This window comes from Drosophila serrata, unplaced genomic scaffold (genome assembly GCF_035046125.1).
Source record: "Drosophila serrata isolate PLE 108 unplaced genomic scaffold, ASM3504612v1 contig_272, whole genome shotgun sequence".
Taxonomy (NCBI): Eukaryota; Metazoa; Arthropoda; class Insecta; order Diptera; family Drosophilidae; genus Drosophila; species Drosophila serrata.
The window spans coordinates 837,977-858,689 of NW_028257170.1; the positions used below are offsets into that span (position 1 = coordinate 837,977).

At 38.0% G+C, this 20,713-nt stretch overlaps 5 protein-coding genes and 1 long non-coding RNA gene across 8 annotated transcripts; 3 read left to right on the forward strand and 3 right to left on the reverse strand.

Annotated features, from left to right (window-relative positions):
- Positions 1-15: 15 nt before the first annotated feature.
- Positions 16-7,497, reverse strand: fwe (calcium channel flower). Of its 2 annotated transcripts, XR_015271936.1 has the most exons (6): positions 7,349-7,485; positions 6,973-7,093; positions 3,472-3,679; positions 3,293-3,400; positions 1,259-2,949; positions 16-769 (listed from the first exon to the last, which is right to left on the reverse strand). XR_015271936.1 is itself a non-coding variant. In XM_020947574.2 (5 exons), the coding sequence occupies exons 1-5, from the start codon at positions 7,349-7,351 to the stop codon at positions 619-621; spliced, it is 591 nt and encodes a 196-aa protein (XP_020803233.1). In that variant the 5' UTR covers positions 7,352-7,497; the 3' UTR covers positions 16-618. The 2 variants fall into 2 exon arrangements, 1 of the variants encoding a protein (XP_020803233.1); XM_020947574.2 differs by lacking the exon at positions 1,259-2,949 and having other exon boundaries at positions 7,349-7,497.
- Positions 4,429-5,179, reverse strand: LOC147643463 (uncharacterized). The gene is made up of 2 exons (XR_015271937.1): positions 4,995-5,179; positions 4,429-4,937 (listed from the first exon to the last, which is right to left on the reverse strand). It is a non-coding gene; the product is annotated as an uncharacterized LOC147643463 (long non-coding RNA).
- A 27-nt stretch (positions 7,498-7,524) lies between the features above and the next one.
- LOC110179968 (uncharacterized) lies at positions 7,525-9,473 on the forward strand. Its single transcript, XM_020947550.2, has 2 exons — positions 7,525-7,987; positions 8,049-9,473. The coding sequence occupies exons 1-2, from the start codon at positions 7,862-7,864 to the stop codon at positions 9,237-9,239; spliced, it is 1,317 nt and encodes a 438-aa protein (XP_020803209.2). The 5' UTR covers positions 7,525-7,861; the 3' UTR covers positions 9,240-9,473.
- On the forward strand, positions 8,486-11,005 carry LOC110179970 (uncharacterized). Of its 2 annotated transcripts, XM_020947551.2 has the most exons (3): positions 8,486-9,273; positions 9,650-9,848; positions 9,908-11,005. In XM_020947551.2, the coding sequence occupies exons 2-3, from the start codon at positions 9,729-9,731 to the stop codon at positions 10,943-10,945; spliced, it is 1,158 nt and encodes a 385-aa protein (XP_020803210.2). In that variant the 5' UTR covers positions 8,486-9,273; positions 9,650-9,728; the 3' UTR covers positions 10,946-11,005. The 2 variants fall into 2 exon arrangements, with proteins under 2 accessions (XP_020803210.2, XP_086689981.1); XM_086833855.1 differs by lacking the exon at positions 8,486-9,273 and having other exon boundaries at positions 9,619-9,848.
- LOC110179965 (uncharacterized) lies at positions 10,862-12,778 on the forward strand. The gene is made up of 2 exons (XM_020947546.2): positions 10,862-11,429; positions 11,521-12,778. Exons 1-2 carry the CDS (start codon positions 11,304-11,306, stop codon positions 12,646-12,648), a joined length of 1,254 nt encoding a protein of 417 aa, XP_020803205.2. The 5' UTR covers positions 10,862-11,303; the 3' UTR covers positions 12,649-12,778.
- Positions 12,779-12,942: 164 nt separating this feature from the next.
- Positions 12,943-20,592, reverse strand: DCP2 (decapping mRNA 2). Its single transcript, XM_020947545.2, has 5 exons — positions 19,529-20,592; positions 17,328-18,106; positions 17,035-17,253; positions 16,220-16,975; positions 12,943-16,162 (listed from the first exon to the last, which is right to left on the reverse strand). The coding sequence occupies exons 1-5, from the start codon at positions 19,641-19,643 to the stop codon at positions 15,587-15,589; spliced, it is 2,445 nt and encodes an 814-aa protein (XP_020803204.2). The 5' UTR covers positions 19,644-20,592; the 3' UTR covers positions 12,943-15,586.
- Positions 20,593-20,713: the final 121 nt, after the last annotated feature.

A 20,713-nucleotide genomic window follows, 5' to 3' on the forward strand; every position in this document is an offset into this window, starting at 1 on the left:
AGATACTGCACTTGCTCGTTTGTATAATTAATTTTATTTAACATAATTTAAAGTATGTATAATTCAATTTTAATATGGTTTACATACAATATTTATAGTTTTATTTTGCATTAATTTAAACATTTTAGTATTATGCATTTAAATATATTTAAGGTATATTTAAACTATGACTAAACATAAATTTTACATGATGTTCTCTTTTGTCACCTCGCTAGTGATTTGCAATAATTTACTTTCAATTTCCACTAAGTTTGAAACCAAATATATTTTGGAATGATGGGACACAGGCAACACAATTAATAGTAATAGAGGACACGGAAAACGCCAAAATACATTTACAAACATTTAATATGAATTTGTGTGTGAATACGTTTTGCTTTCTGCTTAAAAGGGATTGATGTCTGGACTGGATTTGGACTGCTCTAGAGAGAGATCAGAGCTGAACAATGTTAATAAGTGAACAAAATTACACGAATTGCACATGATTATGTTTTAGACTGCCCGCTGAAGTGTTTATGTGTGTGTTCTCCTGGTTTAGGTTTGCCCTTTAAATGTTGCGTTTTGAGTCTTGTTTTCTCACGGCACACCTTTCCCAACGATTTGTCTTGATTTTCTGGATCACACATTGCTATCCGTGCCCACGGCGCCGGTGAAGGAGAAGGGCTGGGCATTGTTCACAATGCCCGCTCGATCGTTGGTGGTCTGAGCGGCCGTATTGCCTCCATAGGTTTGTTGAGCAGCAGCTGCCCTCATATCCTCAGCCGATGCTCTGTTTAAAGAAAAAGATTACAAAGCATTATTAGTTTATTTTGTATTATTTCGATTTAAAAGACAAAACTAATATGAGAAATAATAGAATGTAAAATAATATAATAGAATATAGTGCTCAACTAACCAAACTGTAATTTGTGCCTACATAGAACTAAAAGGGGCGAAAGAACAGAACATAACTTAACCGGATTTAGACCAATATGCCACTTGGCACAAAAATTTACATAAAAAACAATATATTACTTTGAGTTTAAGACAAAAACTAGGGGATCTACGGGAATAAATCGATGCTATGTATATTTTTTCATCCAAAATTTACAATAATAGTAAGTCCAATATATAATTTAATATTGGATATGGATTTACTACAAATAATCTTTAATTCTACATAGAAAATATATGTCTACAATAAAATAGCGTGCAAGGCACTCTAGCTAATACAAATCTTAAGTGATTACAGCTAAGAAAAACTCAAAAATTTATTTGCCTTTCGTGATCTCGGCGACGCAGCAAAGTCGTTAACGAGATGTTCTTAACGCAAATCGTATATTTGTTGGCCGTCGTTGGTTGTACTTGGTTTTTGAACGGTTCTGTTATTTTTTGTCTGGTTTTTCTTCATGTGGCATTTACAAAGTCTTTGATATTTTATCGAATTATGCTTAGTCCATGGTAAACAAAATATTTTACATGATTTCATTTTTAGTGTTGCGTTCATCGATTAACAAATTTCAACAAAATTTATTTGATTTCATTATAGTTTACACTTCAGGTGAGATTCTCAGTTGCTGGCGAAGGCTATTTAGTAACAAGTTTATGCGAGTATTCTTGAAATAATGTGTACTTAAGCTTAAGACAAATAAATAATGCAATAAATTATAAAACAGAGCTTGGAATGCTTTTGTTGAAGGAAGATAAAATACATATCTCAAATATGATTTTCTTTCAGACTTTCAAAGTAAAAACCTTTTGGAATAAATACTTAAACATAACTTAGGCGTATGACAAAAAAAAATAATAAAACGTATATATTTTTAGTGATAGAGAAATTATAAGAAGCTCGAGTGAAAGAAACCAAATAATTTTAACGATAATTGAAATCATTTCTTGTATAACAACATTTAAAAAAATATAGAACTGTTAAATCCTCAACTTGTTGTATATCTGAATTATATATTTACTCTGATATAATGCTTGATTATGTTCAATTTCAATTTGTGACTATCCTGAGAGCAAAATCAATTCTCAAACAACGTTTAACATTTAATTGTATGGTTTACATTGAAGCAAAGCATATAAAGTTAATACTTTCTGAGTTGTACATATTGCTCTAGATTCTTCATATTTATCTTATTTGCTTTTTAGTACCCTTAGCTGTGTGTGTTAGCTAGTGGAGTGTGAATGTCTATGTGTGTGTGTGTCTGTGGAAGCTGTAGTTACTCATATAGGTTCTTCTTGCATTCGGTTAGCTTTCAAATATAGTTTCTCACTAAAAATATATGCTTGCTGCTGAGTCCGGCATGTGTATTACGTTATTTTCGTATCAGTATTTCTCTAGGCATATAATATATTTATATATATTTAACTGTAGTTTTCAACAACACCAACCGCTCGACGAAAGACATTAAAAAATTGGAATACACGAATGACCTGCATGCAAAAGGGGGACGAATGACGAAAATGCATTGGCCCAAAAAACACGTTGATTACTAACACTTTCTCTCTCTCGCTGTCTTTTTGTTTTCTTTTAACAATAATGAGAATTTAGTTTTTTAATTTTTCTTTGTAATTGGTGGGGTGTTCTGTATACTATTTCTGATCTCTGATGCTTTCCTACAAACGCCTAAGGATGACTCTTCTCCTAGTTACACATTATTCCTTGGAACGAACACTAAAAACTAGGCGTCGTAAAATATTTGTTTGCTGCATCTTTTGCATTTCTAGTGGTGTGGGTGTGGGTGTAGTATCTGAGTATCTGTATCTGTATCTGGAGTGTGAGAGTTGTTGTGGTTTTGGCAGTTACTAATCGCTCGGCTAGGCATTTATGTGGGGCGCCAAACGTCGGGATCTTCCATGAGTGTGATATGCTGATCGCCGCCCATCTGCATCTGCCCGCCCGCCTGACTGCCGGCCATCTGTGTGGGCGATGTGGCAGCGGCGGCCATGTCCTCCCGAGAAGCTCTACACATTATTTTATACAGATTTCGTTTTTAAAGCGTTTTCACAGTGGCAAGCACATTGTGGGAATATAGAGAAAAACAGTTTGGTTACGATTAGCAAAAAAGGGCTTAGCTTGGGCCACCTATAAATCGCTTGCTGCTCCTCCTCTCGCTTAGCAACTAAATTTATTCCCAGACTTGGAATAATAACCGGTTGGGAGTTCAGAAAAACGCCATGAATAGAAAGATAATTAAATTAAATATTAATATGAACTAATCAGTATTTTTGCAGATTTTGACCGGGTTTTCTGAACTCCTTAGTGACTTATTCTTTTTCCCAAGTTCCAAGGGTTAACCAAACTCACTTTTTGCCTAACGCCATCATTCCGTAGACCACGCCGGTGGCAAAGATTAGACCACTGCCGAATAAGCTGGCCAATCCAAAGCACATGAAGATGGGCGGAGTGGCCATGCTGTAAATTAAGTTAAAAACGTACATTTAATTATGAAATTGATCAGAACTGTGTAACTATTGGTCACTCACGCAATGTAGAGTCCAGCCCGGAAGTACATGGGCTTGGAGTCTACCTTATCCGCGATCCCGTTCACCTGCTCGATGCAGACAAAGCAGCAGGGCGCCTCCAGGACCATTACGACAAACCCTGCCACCATTTGTATAATGCCCGCCACCAGACATGATACACTGAGTGTGATAATGGACAGAACATTCCACAGGCCGAAGAGTATGGCAACTGAAAATATAAACATAGGAATTAATTTAAAGAAGAAAGTTAATTTCGGTGAAAATGCATTCATTTAAAATCAGAAAGGATTTATGTGTTAGTTTTAAATAGGTTAAAAAGCCAGCAAATGGACTTTGAATTTGATATGCATTTTTAAAACCATGATAATTGTATTAAAAAATCATAACTTAAAAGACCCATAACTTAGACAAAAATATATTCATTTTAAAACGGAAAGCAGTTATATTTTATTAGATTAACAAATTTGCATACCAAATTTAATATTTAAAAATTAAATTAAAGTTTTTGTCGATTTTTGATAATTTTAACGATGCAACCCCTTTATCATTTAGAAAAATTAAGAAAAAATTTGAAAATTATCTTTATTTTGGCTGAACAATGCTAGTTTTATTCGGCTGTTGATGCTGATCAAAAATAAATAAGATTTATAGGGTCGGAAATGAATCCTTCACTTAATTTTCATTCCTCCAACTAAAATTATGATATTAATTGATAATTACTATTGTTTTTATTTAAATGATTTTGTTAGAATGTCATTAATTTTAATGATTTATTCAAATTACTAGGGCGTTGCTATTATGCTGAAAACATTAAGCACTGACCCGGGGGACAGACGAATATATTTTAATCAAAAACGCCCCCGAGACCCATTATCTCATCCAAAAAGCACCATATAAGAAAAATAAACATTCGAATACCGCAATCTAATCAACAACTCTGACTCATTTGTGTGCCAATTTTTTACTTTTAATGTCCACAATTCAACTTTTATTCAGAAATACTCAACAAAGAAAGCCACAGAAGCGGAACAACTAGCGGGGAAAACAGTTGAGCAAATTGTTACTAGACATTAATGGAGCGAATGCTCTACATTTTTGTTGATAAAGTTAGGGGGTGTTGAATTCAATTGCATTAAAATATTTTATCAGGTGCTTATGGGCAATGATAAAAGCATAAACAAAGAGTAAACAACAGACACTATAAACACGACTTTAAGCTACAGATAGATAAATGTCCGAAGGTGATAATTGGATAAAAGTGGCGAGAGAAATTATTCTAGAAGATCACGAGGGAGAGCTAAATTATCTTCTAAATTAAACTATAATTTTGTAGTACAAAAATCTTTTGAGCTACACCTTCAGCTTAAGTTTATTTTGTATCTCTGAGATTCTTGTTTCCTTTTGCGAAATCCGATCTCTGTCTTGAGGTTACTGCGGTTCGTGGGCAAAGAAGAAGTCGCTGTGCTCTGCGGAAAGCGGCTATAAAATTATTTATTAATCATAGACTTTTGGTTTTATTTTACCCAAACACAACCGGTTCATTGTGGAAGCCGCACGAGTGAGTTTTCTCCCTTAATTGAGCTATACAGGCTATTTATATTGATTTTAAGTGGATGGTGTTTATTTGTTGGGCAACAATTGCTATTTCTCCATTTCCTCACAAGTGAATAAAAAAAGTCTCCGGGAAATTTAACAACAAAAGATGCGACTGTAGGGAGACAAGAAATGTCATTGAAGAAAATAATAATAATAACAAGAAAGGAAGCTAACTTCGGCACGCCGAAGTTTATATACCCTTGCAGATAGAAATTCTATGACTAGGAATCCATACAATATAAATTATATATATTTGTGTTAAAAAACAATGAAGTAATACCTGCTTTCATTTCATTCACCTATACATATTATATTTGCAGCTTTTCGTTCACAGATTTCCATTTTTCTTCTACATCAAACAATAGTTTGTATGGCACCTATATGATATAGTCGTCCGATTTTCATTAAATTTGACACAAAATTTAAGACTAATATAAATTGGCTACACCTCAAATTTGATGAAAATCTGTTGAAAACTGAAAAAGTTATAATTTTTAATTGTATTAATTTCTCGATCGTTCCTATGGGAGCTATAAGATATAGTACTCCGATTTTCATAAAATTTTATACAAAATTGTAGAGTATAATAAAATGGCTATATCTCAAATTTGATCCAATTCTATTGAAAACTGAAAATGTTAAAATTTTTTTTTTTTAATTTTCCGATCATTCCTATGGCAGCTATATGATATAGTCGTCCGATCCGGCCCGTTCCGACATATATACGAGTGAGAGTATATAGAAGGCTAACTACAAAGTTTCATTCAGATAGCTTCAAAACTGAGAGACTAGTTTGCGTAGAAACGGACAGACGGACAGACGGACAGACGGACAGACGGACAGAAGGACAGACGGACAGACGGACAGACGGACAGACGGACATGGCTAGATCGACTCGGCTGTTGATCCTGATCAAGAATATATATACTTTATATGGTCGGAGGTGCCTCCTTCACTGCGTTGCAAACTTCTGACTGAAATTATAATACCCTGCAAGGGTATAAAAATAAGAAAGGTTTTAACCCTATGGATACTTTCATATGGAACTGAAATAGCAATCCTGATATGAATTGCAGGGGATTAATTTATATTCATACATAAAATCATTGCTTTATCTATAGTGGGAGTATTCGTTCTATTTAAAAAATAGCAAAATAGCAAAATAGAATAGTAAGTCAGAGTCAACACTAAGTTGACTTAGTTAGAAAGGGGAAATAAGCATTCTTAATAAATTCTTATTATCATTATTATCATCTATAATTCAGTTTAATAAAATATACTTAATCATCATTATAATATTTAACGCATACTGATAGTATTGTAATACAATAAATAGCAGCCAGGGGGAAATTCTGTAGAATCTTGATACTAGATTCGCTTGAAACGTGGGGCAGACCAAGGGTTAAGGTTAAATGAGAACGCATAACAAAGAAAATGCGCATTCAGGCGTTACAAAGTTTATAAAAAAAAAAGGGAAAGAGACAGCGATGCTGCGATGATAAAACAAAAGGCAATGTGAATGAACCAAACAGAATTACAATTGATATGGACCAGGAGGCAAGAAAAATAAAACAAAAAACAAAGCGCCAAACTTGACACAGAAAAGCTCCTTTACACACACACACGGACACACACATTCCCGTACAAATTTCTGTATCCTTTTTGTCTTCACCTTTCGTCTCCTCTCTTTGCCTTTATCAATGTCAGAGAGCGTGCGTACACACACACACACACCTACGAATAGATAACAGCAACAACAACGAGTGGTACACAAAAATCGATGCCAAATATTTTTGGACTGCCCAATGTCACGGCGGTTTTTTGCCAACTTTGCTGGCTTTTCGAAGGGGTTAAGCTGCGGGGGAAGAGCTGGGAAGAGTTGGGCTTTCAAAATATCATACTCACAGAAGGCGGCCACAATGCCCAGCAATCTACTGCCATATTTAAGGTACCAGGGCTGCTCCGGTCCGACTGGATCTTGTTGGTTCGGCCGTGCCAGCAAACTCGTTATCTTTTCCGCAAACGACTGCACCAGGTTCGCCACATCCGCAACGGGTCACAGGGATTGGAAAAAATGCGAATTTCAATTAGGAATCGATGGGAATGGATATTGGGGAAAAATCGAAACACAATTTTGTATTGTGACGCGGCGGCCGCTTTTTTTTAACACGCACACACACTCCCACACACACAGACGTAATGTGCGGCGCTCACACAAAAACAGGCACTTCGTCAGCAATTTAGCAATTTCGTTTCGCTCGAGAATTATGCGATTACCTACCATGGCTTTATTTGTTTGGCTAATAAATTAGACTTAAACTAATTTGAACAAACTTATGCACTTTCACGTCACACGGATGGAAAAACTTCTTGTTGTAGTTTGCGTTCTTGAAATAGAGCTGGGAAAACAACGATTTCAATATCGATACCAACGACTCCTTATGGTTTCGGTCGACTATCGATTCGGTTTTGAAGGAAGCGATGTATCGTTATCAATTTTCAAGATCAAATTAACCAAACCAAAATTGTTTGATTTTATTAATTGTTTGTCCCCTTTTCTAAACTTGCAAAGTACTGTAGCAGGAAAAGAGACATTAGCGACCCTATACAGTATATATATTCAAATCCACAACCGAATCGATCTCGACCGATTTGTTTTTGCTGCTGCCCATTGTAACCATCGCAACAAATTATCGATGGTAAAAAAAAAAGGGAAAATATCGATGCATCTGCCCAGCTCTAGCTGTTGGTTTCTTAAAATGAACTATTATATTTGGAAATTGCGTTCGGCAAAATGACGGAGGCAAAACTTTGCAAGTTGTGCCAAGAGGACCAGGTAGTGGAAATTGACCTTGAGAAGTATTCGTACAAATCTGTCATCAATCTGCTGCAAACGCTTTTCGACTGCTACAACATAGATGTGAGTCCCCTTAAACAACCTTCTAAAGATCTAATGATTATACATTAGTTTTTTGTTATAGGTGTCTGTCTTGGGAGGAAGTTCTTCCACTTGCAAGCGCTGCTTCGAATGGGTTCTACTAATAAGCGAACAACTTGAGAAATGGAGCAATGCCCAGAACGTGCTGCAGAATACCGTCTCTTTGCTGGACACAGACGTCACGGTGGTTTCTGTAAAGGAAGAGCCAAAGACTTTATGGGATGAAAATGATGATGCAGAGTTTACAGCGGAGGACAGCTTGGAATTATTTATGGACGAAACACCCAATTCGAACGAATTACCCGAGGTGGAAGACAAAGAGATCCGAACAGAAGATTTGGAATTCCTCGAGGAGGCAGTACCCCTAACAGAAGATGTGCAATACCTAGACTCGGAAGGAACCCAAACTAAGGAGGTTGAATCATTAACGGAGGTTCCATCGACGAATCACGCTGATGGTGTGTCCGCAAAAGTTTATGAGGAACTATTCGGAATTGAGCAGATTCAAGAAAAACCTAAAGACCATTTGGATTGGAGGTTGACTCCTCACGAATTCTTTGCCGTGTGCCTAGGACGAGACGGATTGGCATTAGCCGTGTTGTTTAAAGACAAGACTCGACAGAGGAACATTCAGTTGCTGTGCACTTGCTGCAACCAGGTGTTTGCTACTATGTCCGACATACATAAACACACTTTGGCGGGCCGTACTCGTCCAGAGTATTGGTGCCGATGCTGCGGCACATATTTCCCGACCATCAAAGAACTGAAATTCCACGAAGAATACGAGAATCATCAAATAATGATCAGCAACTTGGTCATCAGGTGCATAAAGTGCGCCAATTTAAGCAAAAAGTTTCTTAACGCAATCACACATGAGAACACTGTCCACAAAAAGTCGTCCTACAATTGCAGGAAGTGCGGCGTGTCCTTCCCATATCGCGAATCCTTATCAAAACACCAGTGGAAGCACAAGGACCTCGTATGTCGCTATCAAAATTGCCAGCGAACTTTCAAACTGTGGGAAGAGTATGTAAACCACCTGAACTGTCACAGGGGCCGTATTTGCCGGTGTCCCGTCACAGGTTGTACCAGCATCATGGTGGCGGGGGATCACGTAAAGCACTTGAGAACGCATAGCAAAAAACAAGTAATATTCTACGATGAAGACTATGCTGGTTCACCCCACAGTCAGCCGTTTATCATAAACACACCTGCGGGCAAACGAAAGGCATAGATGTTGGAATTAATTTGAGGCTTTACAAATAAAGGTAATATTAATTTCGGCTTCTATCCTGCTAATACAGTAATTCGAATTTTGTGTATTATTCTTATAAGTCTATTAATAGGTTAAATATAAGTTCTCATAAAAAAAAAGGAAAGTAAGCTTACTTTGAGAATCCGAAGTGTGTATACCCTTGCAGTTCAGCAATTAAACCAAGGGGCCAAATATAAAATTTAATTTCGAAAAGCTTTTCTTTATTGATTTTTATAATTAAAATAAAATAGGGCATTCACGAAAGTAATATTGGTTGCAACAAATAATGCAGATGAGCACTTTTTTTAAATACTATTTCAATTTGGTATTTTACTGGTATTTTTTAACTTAATTTGTATTTTATGGTATTTATTCCTTGATGCGGAAAGTATTTCGTATTGTCTTTAGTGCGGTCACCCTGTGTATATGTTAACTTGCTGCAGAAAATAAAAGAATAATTCCTGCAAAATGTCGGATAATGGCCTTTGCAAATTATGCCAGGATAATCCCGCTATAAATCTCGATCTTAAACTTGAGTCGGCCAGCAAGAAGCTGCTGCAAACGCTTTTGAAGAGCTACCAAATTGATGTGAGTCCGAACTAAACCTCCTAAACATAGAATAAGTAAATATATCTTTTTTTGTATAGCCGTCCATCCTGGAAGAAAGATCAAGCATTTGCCAACAATGCTTCAACGTAGTTTTACAAATGAGCCAAACCCTCGAGAAATGGAGCAAAGCCCAGGAAATGCTCAAAGCAAGCCCCTTGGACATAGATGACTCCAATATATTTCACATCAAGTTGGAGCCCGATTCCAACGCCCAGTTCTCGGAGATTCAAGCAGACCCTCAGCAAGCAGAAAGTACGTTATTTATAAAGGAAGAAGAACCCGAAACAGACGATCTAGAATTCATGGGGAGTGACGTGGAGCTGGTAGAAGAGGTATCCTCCGATCCCAGTGATGATGAAGTAGCAAGCTCCGAAGACAGTGATGAAGAAATGTCAGCAGAGGGAGCTGATACAGATTGGAGATCGAGCCTCGAAAACTTCTTCTGCGTGTGCCTAGGACCCGATGGCTTGGCCCTAACGATACTGTTCAAAGACAAGACCAAGGAGAAGAACATTCGGATGCTGTGCACCTGCTGCAACAAGTTGTTTACCACCCTTTCTGATATCCACAAGCACGCTTCAGTAACCCGTGCACATCCCGAGTACTGGTGCGGCGTATGCGACGCCATTTATCCAAGCATCTTCGAATTAAAAATACACGAGAAAATAAAGAAACACCCCAGGCCAAGGACCAGGGCCATGGTCATGAGGTGCCTAAAGTGCGGCGCGAGGAGCAATCAACTGAGTGACGCCATCAAGCACGATAACGACTTCCACTACAAGTCTACCCTTGTGTGCCACATGTGCCGGATATCCTGCGAGAATCGTGAATCCCTTCAAAAACATCTACTAGAGCATCAAACATACATGTGCAGATATCCAAACTGCATTAGTCGATTCCAGATATGGTCCAATTATACAAAACACCTAGTGCAGCATAAAAACCAGAGGTCCTTGTGTCCTGTCGACGGTTGTTCCTTCATAATGGAACCAGGGAACCACGACAACCACCTAAAAACCCACCTGCCATCATATGGACGGTATAGAGTTGGACAGAATAGCTCGATAAAAAAGTAAATAAAATAAAATAAGGTATTGTTATTATAAAAACAGTTGAAATAATACTATACAACAAAATATTTAGTTTAAGTAATAATTACTTGTCTGGGGGTTTTTCTGTTTCCTTTATTATTCGATAATAAACAAATCGATAATTTGCCAAAAAAAAAAAAGAAATATTGCAAAAATTTAAGAATCAAAATATTTGCTGATATTCGATTTTTAAAAAATATTTATCGATATTTTTAAGAAGCCTCGATATTTATTTGTTAATCGCCTCACCGATAGTATCGACCCTGTGGCATCGATAAAATCATTGATTATTTTCCAGCTCCATTTTTTCATCATCCCATTAAATATTAATAAAATCAAAATAATGTCGGACGCACCTATGTGCACTTTGTGCCGGGAGAACCTGGCGATAGAGGTCGATCTTGAGAAGCCCATGTATAAGGCGGTGAACAAACTGCTACAGAGACTATTCGAATGCTACAAGATTGATGTAAGCCTGAACATATGTACATATTCATGTAGATATGTACATATGTATGTATGTATGATCTTACAAAAATGTATATCTTTCCTATCCATAGATCTCCATCTTGGGAGAGAGCTCCTGCATTTGCCAAGCGTGTTTCGAGAGGGTTTTACACATAAGCGAATCTCTAAAGAAATGGACTAAGACCCACGAAGCACTGCAGGAGACACCACTAGAAATAGATGACTCTAAGGCGTTCCAGATCAAGCTAGAGGCTCCTTCCTCAGCTTCAGAAGATGAGGAAATGGAATCGCCACAAAACAATGATATGGATATACCAGAGGACAAAAGTGATGAGGAAACGGAAGAAACTCTCCAAAATGAGGGTCAGGAAGTGGAGCCAGAATTTTTCTGCGTGGCTATCGGGCAGGATGGAATGGTCATCGCAAAATTATTTAAGGATAGTACCAAGGCCATCAAATTGATGTGCACTTGCTGCGATAAGGCGTACGATAACATGATGCAGATTCGGAGTCACAATCCCATGACCCGGAAAACTCCCACCTACTACTGTGGTACTTGTGGAGCGAATTTCCAGAAGCCAAAGCAACTGGCGGATCACGAGGAGGCAGAGGATCATAAGAAACCTTCAACACGGCACCGGGATATAGATTTCCGTTGTCTGAAGTGCGACGAAATGTTCATCCGGTTTACCGACACCATCCGACACGAGAATAGCACGCACAGTTTTGTGGAGCACACTTGTCCATCCTGTAATATGCACTTCAAGTACTACGGATCCTTCCAAAAGCACTTGCGTTTCCATAATCCGGTCGATCCACCACCCGATGTCTACGATTGCAACTATCCGAATTGCACCCGACGGTTTCGGGTGTGGAAGCGGTATGTGAAGCACACAAACTGGCACCAAAGCCAGTGCCAAAAGTGTCCATATGTGGGATGTAACATCTCCAGCATTCCTGGCAACTACATGCGACACATGCGCGCCCACCTCAAGCAGGCCCAGTACAAGCATGAAGGAAAGTTCATGAAACTGGACCCCGTTTTGCGTGTGCATCCGGATGTGCGGAAGGTGCCGTATGCCAAGAGAACACTGCAGGGTCAGAAGGAGGAACAACCTGTCGAGCGAATAAAGGTTAATCCAGACGGGGAATTCATCAGTTTGCCCAAACAGATCATATATAGAAAAGGCAGATACGTAAATGTTCCCGAAAAAAAATAAACATTAAACAATATTCTTACATTATAAATAAATAACTCACTTTAGTTAAGATAAATCGGCTATGTAAAACGACCATAGAATAACCTTGAATGCCGAAATAAAAGAATAAGTTTAATTTTGAAGTTTAAAATTTAAAATTTTATAATTTAAAGCTGTTAAGAAACGTTCTAAATTAACCAGTCTTAAAAAATACAATTCTATATCCATAAAAGTTCGTTTGTATCGATAAATCGTTGTTTCTTTAAAAAACAGCCCTAGAAATAACAGAATTCCCAAAATAATACAAATTAGTCGTTAAAACTGGGATATATCAATTTATTGCCGGAATTTTTGGGGGCTGAAAATATTGAAAATATATTTTTTTTTGCACAAATTATAGGTATCTGATAATAATTACGTTACAATTGTTGTTTTGGCATTAAATTCTACAAATAGTATTTTTGATATTTTATTATGCCTGCCACTACAGAATAGATTTACTTATATGCTTTAATTTCAGACGAATTTCCAATAATTTTTGATTAATCAGACGGATTTTCTACATCTTTAGTTGCTTTTTTGAAATTTAAAGCAAATCTATTCTTGTGCAGATTCAACCCATATTTTTCTTAGCTTTGGACGTGTTGACAGATTTCTTTTTTTGTTTTTCTTTGTCGGGTACAATGATTAAAATGCATAGCAAATTTGTAGCTTGGAGCGAGTATTCGGACATTTAACTGATGGCAAGATTTGAATCGCATCCAAAGTTCACTTAAATTAACTAATTTGTGTCGATGATTGTTGTTACAGGAGCCCGCTTATAACCAACGCAATTGATGTATTTCTATGTCTATGGATGTATGCAAAGAACTTACAATAATAAGATCGGTAACGTAATACGGTTTCTTTGCGTATGACAATTGAAATATATGGACGATATGAATCTTGTTATTATAAGTTTTTTGGTGTGTGGTTGGCAGACGATTTGATATTGAACTCTAATATTGTATTTTTGGGGTTGGAGCTAAGGATTCAACAGATTAGGCATCGGTTTTGATTTAAATTTGGTTTCGTTTTGATTCGTTTTTGTTCACAACAAAATTGTACAATATATTGTTTCGGGTTTAATTTTGTAGTTTTCAAGCTGTAACAATGCTGTTCTTGTTCCTAATTTGATATTCATTGCTTGCTGGATAAGTTTGATGTTTCTTTGTTGTTGTTTATTTGGCACAGACAAATGTCAAAAGAAATTAATGGTTTAAGGAAAAGAGCTAAAAGAGTTAACCGATTAGAATTGGTTACAATTTCATTGGATATTTGTCTGTGGCCGGGGTAGGGGAAACGGATTAAAGTTTCCAAAAATGAGTTCGTTTAAAAAATAGAAAGTAATCCGAATCCAAATTAAAAGAGAAATGTTTAAAACAAATTTGCAGTTCAGTTATTATGTAACATAAAAATTAATATGGCTTTTCAAAAAGCTTTAAAAGTCAGTAGTAAAAGATTTAAAGCGAATGCAAATGCAAATTTCTTCATCTGATTTTGATTAAGATTAAAGAACATTATCGAAGTGTACGCAAAAAGACCTAGTTACTGGGGAACCTCTGATAATTTTTTGTTGTTATTGCGGAGACCTTTGGAGACCTTGCTTATCCTTGCTTAGTCTAAAGATATACATACAATACGCTAAATAGGCAACTCTGTTTTGGAGACTTTGCTGGAAACATTGGAGACTACACAGCAGAAAACGCGACATGCTGCCACATGCTTACGAATTATAGGAAACTTGGCTTGGTAGAAAAACACCCTTAAGGAGTTTTATCAAAAGGCTTAACATTTCTTAAAGGCTCTTCCTTACGCACTAGTGGCTCACAAAAATATATACGTACTCCATCCGTCCGGTTTATCGTAAAATTTACAAATCGCTCGAATAGCTTTTCTCTTCATACAAATCATTATCATTTTTAGGCAATTTCAATTTTAAACTAATTTAAATTCGTTAAATCTTTTGGTTATCTCTTATGTTTCTGCTGTTGAAGATATGCCTGATATTGGATCTCAATTTTCGGGACATTTGTAATTTGTTTTTTATGTTCGATTGATTAAAATGTTTTTTTTTTTCTTGCTTATAAAAGTTTTGTTTGTAGCTGCCAGCCGTTTTTTTTTTTTTTGTTAAGATCACAATTGTGCTAAGAAATACACTATATCACAATTTAATTATTTACATTGTTATTATTTTGTATTCTCTCTTACACATCTCTCTCTCCTCATTCTATCATTCATAGGTGGGGGGCGGGCAGTAAGTAAAACGGCCCTGAAAATTTTCCATCTCATCTTGGCCCGCAGAATGGTTTCCGTTTTGTTTTGTCAAACCATCTGTTTTCGGGCGTTGTGTTAAAGCTACGCTTTAAGTTAGGTTAAGATTTAGGTTTTAAACACTTTTTAGCATAATACCGAAAGAATTCTAGCATTATTATTACTCAATCTCTGTTCGTATTCTCACTTTGATCTTAAAGTTGAATCTTATTGGTTTTGTGTTTATACAAAATATTACTTTACAGGTGCTGTGCTGAGCGGAAGACTCGCGTTTTTTTTTGGTATGAAAATCGCTTAATCGTTTTTGTTTTTCGTATTAAAAATTGTCTCTTATCAATTTTTGAGAATATGTATGGGGAAAAAGTCAAATCTCCAGTTTAGAGATCAGAAAACTTAACTTTTATACAATATATGTAGTCTCCAAAGCCTAGGACTAGACACGATTAATTGTCTATCAAATGTTGGTAGTTGTTGTAGTGTTAAATGAACCTTTTAAATGCAATTCGGCATGCTTTCATTTTCATTGGCAAGTTCCAAAGTTTCTTTCGGTTCCCTAATGCGCACAGTGTTTCCCCTGTAACCTTTGCTTTTGCATCACTTGAGAATTTTTTAAAGGAAGCGGTTTGACTCGAAAGGGAAAAGGTTTTTAGCAAAACACATTTGCTATAAAGTTCTTGGTGAATGAGAAATTCGTCCACGAATTGAAATTGGGCGTAAAGTCAACACCGCCCAGCTGAGGCTGCTGCTGTTGCTGGATCAACTGCTGCTGCTGCTGCTGCGGTTGCTGCGACTGTGCCCGCTTCAAAATCCTTAAATTTGTGCCCGAAGCCATGCGCTGCAGCTTGTGCATGTCGCCCTGGGCATCAGCAGGCGATGGTGCTGCTCCTCCTCCGCCAAAGTTCAGCGACACTGAAGCTGGTCTTGGACGTTGCTGCGGCTGCGATGGTTGCTGCTGCTGCTGCTCGTTCTTTGGGTCCTTTTGAGCTGCTGCTGCTGCTGCCGATAGCATAGCTATTAAATCGACACCTGTGGTAGGTTGCTGTTGTTGTTGTTGTCCCAAGATCCTTACAGATGGCTGCTTATCACTCTGGGACTTGGTGCGCGATCGCTGTTGTTGCTGCTGCTGCTGTTGTTGGATTTGTTGCTGCTGCTGCTTCAGTGCCTTGGCTGCCTTCTGTTGTAGCTGTTTCTCCTTGCGTATCAAATCAAAAGAGCTGACAATCTGCAACATAATTAATACATAAAAGGTGCATTTGCGCCTTCAGCTTTTAATTCTCACCTTTTCTGTGCTTGCCGACTGCTGTGCATCGTTCTGACTTTGGCTATGGAACAGCTGACGTTTCGAGGATATAGTGGAACCTCCTCCTCCTCCTCCGGCTCCATTTGAGCCCGCCCCTGTTGTTGTTAGTGGCGTTGTTTGATTGCTGCCCGCAGCCGCATTTTGTTTATTGCGTTTCCCATTGCTATTGCAAATGTTCATTGAGTTGATGGCTGCGCCAGCTGTTGCGGGAGCTGCTGCTGGCCCCGTTCCCGGAGCCACTGCCTTGCCATTGAGATTATTCAACTTGACGCCGTCCAAATCGCCCATGGACTTGTGTCTCTGACGACGCGACGCATTTCGCACCGCTGCCGTATCCTTTTTGCAGCTGTTGCCGCTGCCATTCAGATGATTTGTGGGCGAGGCAGCTTTCGGCGAGTGCTGGCCGGAACATTTGCGACGACGCGGCTCAATGCCAGCCTTGCGATCGTTTACCCACTTCTTTAGGCGCTTCACAAACGGCATGATCATGAAGAATGAATTGGAGTTTTTGCCCAGTTTGGCCTTCGATATGGCATCGTTCTTGTTCACAGGCAGGGCATCAATACGGAACCAGTCGCAGCATTTGATTTCGTTGCGGGTGCGAGGTGCGAACGGCGTGTCCAGCGGTATGTTGCGCACCACGTACAGCCGCGTGTACTGGTAGTTGATAAAAGCCTCAATATAGTCATTGGCATCAATGTTGTCCGTGATATCGAACCCAGTCTCCTCATAAACCTGCGTATGGAAACCAAATTGTATCAAATTTAATTATTTATATATCGTCTCTGACTCACCTCTCTTGTAGCACAGTGCGCCGGATCCTCGTTCTCGTTTATCTTGCCCTTGGGAAAGCCCCAGGAGTTGCGCGCAAAGTAGGACTGCACTAGCAAGCAATAATTGTAGTCCTCGGATACCAGAATAGCTCCATATGTCGGCACCGACAGCTTGTAGTTCTTCCATTCGTCCAGAATTTGATCCACGGTGCCATGGTGCTTGTTCAAAAAGGGAATGTGCTGCCGGAAAATACATGTGCGGTGAATTGAGTACAAACTTTAAGATTTGGCCAGACTCTGGACCAAAGACTCACTTGGAACAACTGCATGGCAAACTGCTTGATGCCCACGGTCGGCAACTTTCGCTTGACAGACTTAGGGGTGGCCGGTTCTCCATCTTCTCCGCCCTCTTCCGGCGCACAAAAGAAATCCAAGTAAAACCAATGGGCCAGCTCCACTTGGAAACAGATTCGAATTAAATTATTGAGCTCCATGTCCGGTACATTGATTATAAACCGACTGGCCAGATCATCAAGTATATCGGACGGAATTTTTGATTTCTCTGGCAATTTAATGCTGGACGCCTTCGTGGTACTTGTTCTGGATATTGCCAAACTAGCTGAAGTTGCTGATGTGGCTGCCGCATCTTCCGAGGAGCTGCTGCCGTACGAGGAGTTGGTTGATGTCGATGAGTGGGTCGATGATATGGATGAGTTGAGGCGTTGCTTCTGTGCGCTGAATTGCTGTTGCTGCTGATGATGATACGGTTGCTGCTGCTGCTGTTGCTGGGCATACTGATGTTGCTGCTGCGACACCTTCCTCTTCTCAATGGCTATGGGCGCCGTTGGCGTGGCGGTTTTAGTGAAAACAGCTCCAGTTTTAAGCAATTGATTCAATACATCATTCTCGCTCTTATTATCGAGGTTTCGTCGTTGTTTCTGCTGTTTTTGTTGCTCGAGTTGCTTGTTGATATTGTTGCTGTTGCTGTTGTGGTTGTGGTTGTGATTGTGTTTGTTGTTGTGCTGGCTATTGTTATTGTTGATATTCAGCACTTTCTGTAACGTCAACGAAGCGAGCAGAGCCAGATTGTTGACTTGAAATAGAAAAGCAAACAGAGATAAGCAAGTGACACCAAGAAACTGATAGTAAAATAATACAAATAAAAAAAATAACCTGAGTAATGGAGCTGCGAAAAAAAACTGCTAAAAGATATCTATTTCTTGTCTGATTTCACTTTTTCCATGACCCTGAATGAAGTCAAAGCCACTCAAAAACTCAGTTAATAGCACTTAAGTGTAAGTGGCCAAGGCAAAAAATAAAATAAAACTATTTCCCAAAACCATTTGAATATATATTCATGCCAAACGCGAAAATGAAGGTAAAATATTCATATTTTTAGACCTGACCTTCTTTGAAGTTATTCCAACTTGTCGTTGTCAATCTTTGTTTGGATAAAACTTTATTGTTCAAAATGAAGTCAAACAATAATACAAATATATATTTTTATTGTAGCTTCAGCTCTCAATAAATTTGATAATAATAATAAATATAATTTTCTTATTCCATTTAAGATTCCGATAATAAGAATAAATAACATTTTATTATCGGAATATTTAGCGGATAAGAAATATAATTTAACTCCAATACTAAGCTCGTAGAGCTATATATTTTCGTCAAATTTATTAGAATTATAATGGGTTTATCATAAAAGGTAAACACATCTGTGTTCTTGATAAGTACCAACTGTAAGTGGCTAAAAATAACGCTTTGTCTTAGTTGTTGCCACGTTGTCTACGTATTTGAGGAAAATGCTATTGGAGCACCTTGGCGAAGTGCTGAGTAATCGTTATCTTTGAACAGTCGCCCGCCTGCCTGGCCAATGATCTGCGCTGCTGCCAATTGCGCAACAACAAATGGCAAATAGCAAATAGACAAAAGACACAAACTATTACTATGCCGTTCGCTTGGCCTCTAAAAACAAATCAGAAAAAAAAAACACGACGCAGTTCAGCGACCTCTGCTGAAAAGTGTTGCAACATGCACACAATGTACGCGTACACTCGCTAGCGTGGGCGTGTGTTGGTGCAACTATGGCACTGCACTTACAGTCAGGCTTCGCTAAAGTTCATATACTTTATGCAGTCACACGCTGAATTTGTTAATATTTACATTTATTTATATACATGTTATTCTCTACACATTCTTCTATTTTCACTTGATTTATTTGATTGAAAAAATCAAAAATATAAACAAAGGTAGATTATTTATTATAATCCCTTTTAGCTATGGATTCATTACTTTTTTTAAAACAAGTATTTAACTTCCAACTAAGAAACTAACATAAATATTGACATTCGAAGTGGATAGGGTTAAGATAAATATTAGGGGATTTTCGGGTTAAATGAATATGCGTCGTAGGAAATTCCCACAGTATACTAATACATATTATTGTAATTGTTTATTGTGGATCCCATTCCAGAGTTTTAGCTTATCAATCTATGGAGCCCCACTTTACCGTTATCATTCTCCTTGCTGCTGCCGACGTTGGCCGAGGCAGAGGCAGAGGCAGCGACGGTGGCAGAGGCTGTGACGACAGCAACGGCGTTATTTATCAGTGGCGCAATTTCCATAATATCGAAGACGCTCTGTTTGTTTATGTAATACACTTTATTGAATTTTTTGTGTTTGTCTTTTTCGCAAAAATATTTCTTGTTTGTTTGTTAATTCACGTCGTTCGCGTCTCTCTTTCTCTTCTTCTCTTGCTCTGTCTCTATCCTCTCGTTCGTTTTTCTTTTCCTTCAATACGCGCTTGTGTGTGTGTGTGAGCTGGCTGGCGTATGAGTGTGTGGGTGTATGAACGTGTGTAAGCGTTTTGTCACGTATTTTTACAACGGCGTTGTTTTTGTAGTAAATATGGCTGCCAAGTTTCGAAAATTTCTGCAATCGTCCGCTTTTGTCGCACGAATTTGATTTTCCAATGCAATTGCTGTACTTGTACTCTATTTAATGCTTCGATTGCTTTACATTCTAACGCTTTCGCTATTGTTCTCTCGCCTCCCGCTCTCTCTGTGATTTTCTCAACATTTTCTGCATTTGATGTTGTTGTTTCTATTGCTGTATTTATTGTTGCTGCTGTGTTGTTGTGGAGAGCCATCCACGGTGTGCGCTCCACTTTAGTACGCACGCACACAGTCACACACTCGCGATATATTTTTCTTTTCGTATTCACGTACTTTTCCACTTTCGAATTCGCTGCCCAAGAGATTGTCGCGATCCGATTTATATCTATTTACACGTTGAACTTAAATTTAGTAACTATTTTGCACTATTTAATGGGCCTTGCAACTTCTGGAAAATTTCTTCCTCTCCTCGTCAGCGTCGCGTATACAATAGAGGTGGCAAACCATGGGAGCACTCTCTAAACTATCGAATTTTGGATATAGTATCGATGTTTTAATAAAAAATAATTATTTTTTTAAATTTGAAAACTAAATTTTCCATTCACTTTGTTATGTACTCCTTTAAATTATTATTTAGTAGAACGATAATGAAACCATTAATTAAAAATGAATAATATATAAATTTTTTAATGTAATAATTTGTACATGGCGATAGTCGAAATCATCAACTTTTTGTCAGCTCTAATAAAAAGGATAAAAATACCAGCATTGCAAAATCTACTGTCTGCAGTGTAGCCATT

Coding starts and splice junctions, on each gene's coding strand:
- fwe (XM_020947574.2), bottom strand. Junction 3,401..3,471: donor CGGGCTGGACTCTACATTGC/GTGAGTGACCAA, acceptor CTTAATTTACAG/CATGGCCACTCCGCCCATCT. Junction 770..3,292: donor ATGATGGCGTTAGGCAAAAA/GTGAGTTTGGTT, acceptor TTCTTTAAACAG/AGCATCGGCTGAGGATATGA.
- LOC110179968 (XM_020947550.2), top strand. CDS start 7,862: ATGACGGAGGCAAAACTTTGCAAGTTGTGCCAAGAGGACCAGGTAGTG. Junction 7,988..8,048: donor TCGACTGCTACAACATAGAT/GTGAGTCCCCTT, acceptor TTTTTGTTATAG/GTGTCTGTCTTGGGAGGAAG.
- LOC110179970 (XM_020947551.2), top strand. CDS start 9,729: ATGTCGGATAATGGCCTTTGCAAATTATGCCAGGATAATCCCGCTATA. Junction 9,849..9,907: donor TGAAGAGCTACCAAATTGAT/GTGAGTCCGAAC, acceptor TTTTTTGTATAG/CCGTCCATCCTGGAAGAAAG.
- LOC110179965 (XM_020947546.2), top strand. CDS start 11,304: ATGTCGGACGCACCTATGTGCACTTTGTGCCGGGAGAACCTGGCGATA. Junction 11,430..11,520: donor TCGAATGCTACAAGATTGAT/GTAAGCCTGAAC, acceptor TCCTATCCATAG/ATCTCCATCTTGGGAGAGAG.
- DCP2 (XM_020947545.2), bottom strand. CDS start 19,643: ATGGAAATTGCGCCACTGATAAATAACGCCGTTGCTGTCGTCACAGCC. Junction 18,107..19,528: donor CAGCAAGGAGAATGATAACG/GTAAAGTGGGGC, acceptor TTCTATTTCAAG/TCAACAATCTGGCTCTGCTC. Junction 16,163..16,219: donor AGTCGGCAAGCACAGAAAAG/GTGAGAATTAAA, acceptor ATTATGTTGCAG/ATTGTCAGCTCTTTTGATTT.